At 38.6% G+C, this 5,011-nt stretch overlaps 1 protein-coding gene across 1 annotated transcript; it reads left to right on the top strand.

Annotated features, from left to right (window-relative positions):
- Nucleotides 1-4,580, top strand: LOC117915956 (linoleate 13S-lipoxygenase 2-1, chloroplastic-like). Its single transcript, XM_034831728.1, has 9 exons — nt 1-201; nt 689-957; nt 1,561-1,801; nt 2,030-2,350; nt 2,428-2,513; nt 2,810-2,920; nt 3,001-3,302; nt 3,431-3,697; nt 3,769-4,580. Exons 1-9 carry the CDS (start codon nt 48-50, stop codon nt 4,526-4,528), a joined length of 2,511 nt encoding a protein of 836 aa, XP_034687619.1. The 5' UTR covers nt 1-47; the 3' UTR covers nt 4,529-4,580.
- The last annotated feature ends 431 nt before the right edge of the window (nt 4,581-5,011 follow it).

Here is a 5,011-nt window from a genome sequence, read left to right as displayed (position 1 = left end):
TCCAAGGCACACTTCAACTACCACTCAAACTTCCTATCGCAACCAACATGTCCATTTCTGTTAAGGCAACCGTTACTGTGAAATTAACCATTGGAGGCTTCCTGTCGAGCTTGGTTGGGTTGAGCCATCGGCTCGATGATATATCCAGCTTGCTCGGTAAATCACTCCGGTTAGAGCTTGTTAGTGCAGAGCTTGATCCTAGTAAGTATTTTATCATAACTGATCGATTTTATATATGATAGTTTCGTTGAGTTCATGAATCCGAGTTCGGTTTAAAAGCCGGACAGCTGCAGTTTTCTGCAGGAAGAAAATAGCCTTGTTTTGCTGCATGTTTTTTTCCCCCTGTTTTGTTAATATCAAACACATTTTCAGTCAAGAAAATAAAATTTAAGCAGCATGGAAAACGGGTGCGTCATGAAGATCATGCAAAGGAGGTTTAGAGCCTTCCTGACCATGTGTTGACCCTTACTTTTTGTTTGTTTTCTGAGAAAGTAAAATAGAACACCCGAAAAAAATAACATAGATATATAAAAAGTGAAAGAAGATACACATGAGGCCCCAGATAGCCAAGGTATTGAAAAATAACATTTTCTGTTCCTGTTTCCAATTTCTTTTAGTCCAATTATTTGGTTGAATTATTAAATTTTATCAGCGGAGTACTGAAAATTTTGTTAACGATTTTGCAAAGATACGGGATTGGAGAAAAAACCGATTGGCCGGTATGCTCATCGAGTAGGTCAAAAGGATGGGGAGGCTATTTACGAGTCAAATTTTGAGATTCCTGGTGATTTTGGGGAGATAGGTGCAGTTTTAGTGCAGAATGAACTCCGCAATGAGATGTACCTCAAGTATATAGTCCTCAATGGCCTTCCCAGTGGCCCTATTGCATTCAACTGTGGTTCATGGGTTGAGTCGAAGTTTGATAACCCTGAGAAGAGGATCTTTTTCAGCAACAAGGTTAGCCACCACCTTCTACACTTTTTATCATATCTAAAGCATATCTTGACTTGATCATTTGCATATGTATCATCAACTAGGTTCAACCATTATAGATTTCATGATTTATTACCCTATAGCTCTTGTGAAGGATATAACTTTGATAGCTAAATTCTTACCTTATACATTTCAACTGTGGTTCATGGGTTCAGTCAAGGTTTGATAACTAAATTAATTATTGCTAAGTTTTTCAAAACCATTGTTTTGACAACTGTGGTTCATGGTGTCACTTCATTAAATATCTTTGATGCATGTGTCTGAAAATGGGAAGCTGCTCAATGTTTCCTGATAAAAAAACATTCCATATCATTCAGCAGTGGCATCCTAAAAGCTTAGACAATGACGGTGACTTCAATTTCAAATGAACAGAATTTTTCATGAAGAAAATATATTGCTACACCAAATTAAAGTTTCTACTTCATATGAATTTTTTCTTTGGTATTAAGAATGAGTTTGAATCATGCGAGCACCATAACTTGATATTATCGATATTGAGAGCATCATTCATCCTAGTGACATCTCTTAACTTCTAAGTGTTACTCATCTTTTGTTGATGTGGGACAGTCATGCTTACCATTGCAAACGCCAAGAGGCCTCAAGGGTATGAGAGAAAAAGAGCTTGCAAGTTTGCGAGGTAATGGTGAAGGGGAGCGCATGACATCTGATAGGATCTATGATTATGATGTTTATAATGATCTGGGTAACCCTGATAGCAAGTCTGAATTGGGGCGACCAGTGCTTGGTGGCAGCAAGAATTATCCATATCCTAGGCGATGTAGAACTGGACGTCCACGGTCCAAGACTGGTACGAAAACTAGAATTCAACTCGTTCGTTTTTAATAAGAACCTAGCAAATCTTAGATGAGTCAAAAATTTAAAAAGAAAAAGAAATGTCTTGCAACTGATTAATGATTTCTAACTTATAACACAAGGGTCATAATTAACAGTGAAGAGGAGGCACATGACAAAAATATTTTATCAAGAATTGTATCATTCTCTTTCATCAAATAAGCAATTTCCATGATGCATGCAGATCCTCGTTCAGAGACAAGGAGTGGCACCTTCTATGTTCCAAGGGATGAAGAATTTTCTGAGGTGAAGGAGGCTTCGTTCATAACGAAGGCAGCAGACTCAGTGTTGCACGCATTAATACCTTCCCTAGAGACATCCCTACTTGACAGTAATCTTGGATTTCCACTCTTCTCCGATATAGATCAATTATACAAAGAAGGAATCACCATTCCCAAGCTTAAAAATCAAGGGCTTTTGCGACGTGTACTGCCCAGACTAGTGAAGGCCGTCTCTGAGGCTAAAGATGATGTCGTGAAATTTGACAGCCCCGCAATGTTTCAGAGTAAGAAAAAACCTTCACACCCCCACCTCCACTCCTGTCTCTCTCACATACGAACTGAAGTCTTTTTGAATTTGCAGGTGACAAGTTTTCTTGGTTTCGGGATGAGGAATTCTCACGCCAAACTCTAGCTGGTGTTAACCCATATAGTATAAAGTTGGTTATGGTGCGATAAGCAACTTTTAATGGTCATATGTTAATATTAAGCATTATCAACTTCATATGCATCATTGGTTTACTCTTAAATAATTTAAGTATTTTGCAGAAACAATACTTTTGTGGATAACAAAGTTCAGAAATTAGGTTTTCGCCTATCTGATAATGTAATTCTTACATCATTTTTCTATTCTGCGAAAAGCAATTCAACAAACCCATCATTTTCTGTGTATGCATATAGGCATCTATAGCAGGCAGTGAATGCTTATAAGATTGTGCTAATAAAAATTGCGTCAAATCATGCAGGAATGGCCATTGAAGAGTGGACTGGCCCCTGATGTCTATGGCCCACCTGAATCGGCAATCACCACAGAGTTGGTTGAGCGAGAGATAAAAGGCTTCATGACAGTAGACGAGGTACGTACCTTTCCTCTCTCTCTCTCTCTCTTTCAATCTCCCAAGGTTTAAGTTGTCTAAATTTGGGAACATGAACGCAGGCATTAGAACAGAAGAAGCTATTCATCATAGATTACCATGACTTGTTATTACCATATGTGAGCAAAGTAAGGCAGATCGAAGGGACAACACTATATGGCTCCAGGGCACTTTTCTTCCTAACCCCTGATTGCACCTTGAAGCCTCTAGCCATCGAGCTCACTCGCCCACCAATGGATGGAAAGCCACAGTGGAAGCAAGTTTTCACGCCCAGTTTGGAAGCTACAGGTTGCTGGCTTTGGAGGTTTGCCAAAGCCCATTTCCTTGCTCATGACTCCGGTTATCATGAGCTTGTTAGTCACTGGTACATGTCAAACTTATCATTTCCCTCTTTTTCCTTTCTCATGCGATATCATTTCTAAAAACCAGTTTATAGGGTAAACTTCATGAATGACAATACAAGAACTTAACATCTGCTTGCTTGTTTTGCAGGTTGAGAACTCACTGTGCAACAGAACCTTACATAATTGCAACAAATCGGCAACTCAGCGCGATGCACCCAATCTATAAGCTATTACATCCTCATTTCCGCTATACAATGCAGATCAATGCCCTTGCTAGACAAGCCCTCATCAATGCGGATGGGATCATTGAGACTTCATTCTCGCCCAGTAAATATTCTATGGAGCTTAGCTCTGTTGCTTATGACCAGCTGTGGCGGTTTGATAAGGAAGCATTACCAGCAGACCTAATAAACAGGTATTCTGATTATTAATATATAGTTTACCTGAAAGACCACTTGCTAACTTTTTGGGTTTCTTAATTGCTAGGGGAATTGCTGTTGAGGATCCAACTGCTCCCCATGGCCTAAAGCTACTGATCGAAGACTATCCTTTTGCCAACGATGGTCTCATCCTATGGGATGCCTTAAAACAATGGGTTGCAGACTATGTCAATTACTACTACAAGGACGCGAGCATGGTACAGTCTGATCCAGAGCTTCAAGCATGGTGGACGGAAATCCGAACGAAAGGTCATGAGGACAAAAAAGATGAACCATGGTGGCCAGTCCTCAAAACACCAGAAGACCTCATTGGAATTATCACAACTATAGTGTGGGTGGCCTCCGCTCACCACTCAGCCGTCAATTTTGGACAATATGCTTTTGCTGGTTACTTCCCCAATAGGCCTACCATTGCTAGAACCAATATGCCCTCTGAAGACCCAACAAGAGAAGGATGGAAACGATTTTTAGACAATCCCGAATTTGAACTCTTGGTATGCTTCCCTTCACAGATTCAAGCAACAAAAGTTATGGCTATTTTGGATGTGTTATCGAATCATTCTCCAGATGAGGAGTATCTAGGGGAGCACATGGAGTCAGCATGGGGTGAAGAACCAGTTATAAAGGAAGCATTTGAAAGGTTTTCTGCGAAGTTAAAGGAACTCGGAGTAATTATTGATTCTAGGAATGCAGACGATAGTTTGAAGAACAGAGGCGGAGCTGGGGTGGTTCCATATGAGCTCTTGAAGCCATTTTCAGAAGCTGGGGTGACAGGAAAGGGAGTTCCATACAGCATCTCCATCTGAAGTACTAATAGATACGATGTAACTTTTGTTTGATCAATAAGGTTGAAAGAATCACATAAATAATTAGACGAAAGAAGATGAATATTTGAAAATTAAAAAATTCATTGTATTCCACAGCTCTTTTTCAAATATTACATGACATAATATTTTATTCATAAATACGTCTAACAATTGAAACTTTTGACAATAAAAATATAAAATCTTCTAACACTCAACTCTTTAAATATAAAATCTAAATCAACCACACAAAATAAAATAAATCTAATTATAATTTTTAAAAACTTCTTAAATCAAGTTTAACTTTTCTAACATACCCCTTCAACTTGATTTGTTATTCTAAGTATCATACTTAAGCTTCTAAAATCTTCAAACTTGACAAACTTTGTAAAAATGTTCATAATTTGATCACGAGACTTTACGAATTTTAATTGCACTTCCTTTTGTATCATGCACCCTCTAATAAAATGGTATCTTATATTGATA

Source organism: Vitis riparia, chromosome 6 (genome assembly GCF_004353265.1).
Source record: "Vitis riparia cultivar Riparia Gloire de Montpellier isolate 1030 chromosome 6, EGFV_Vit.rip_1.0, whole genome shotgun sequence".
In the NCBI taxonomy this organism is placed as follows: domain Eukaryota; kingdom Viridiplantae; phylum Streptophyta; class Magnoliopsida; order Vitales; family Vitaceae; genus Vitis; species Vitis riparia.
Note: the sequence above shows the minus strand (reverse complement) of the source record. Positions and strands in the feature narration are given on the sequence as shown.

Bases quoted from the DNA above. Each gene is read 5' to 3' on its own strand.
- LOC117915956 (XM_034831728.1), top strand. From the start codon at position 48: ATGTCCATTTCTGTTAAGGCAACCGTTACTGTGAAATTAACCATTGGA. The intron at 958-1,560 runs GTTAGCCACCAC...GATGTGGGACAG, and splicing joins GGATCTTTTTCAGCAACAAG to TCATGCTTACCATTGCAAAC. The intron at 2,514-2,809 runs GTGCGATAAGCA...CAAATCATGCAG, and splicing joins ATAGTATAAAGTTGGTTATG to GAATGGCCATTGAAGAGTGG.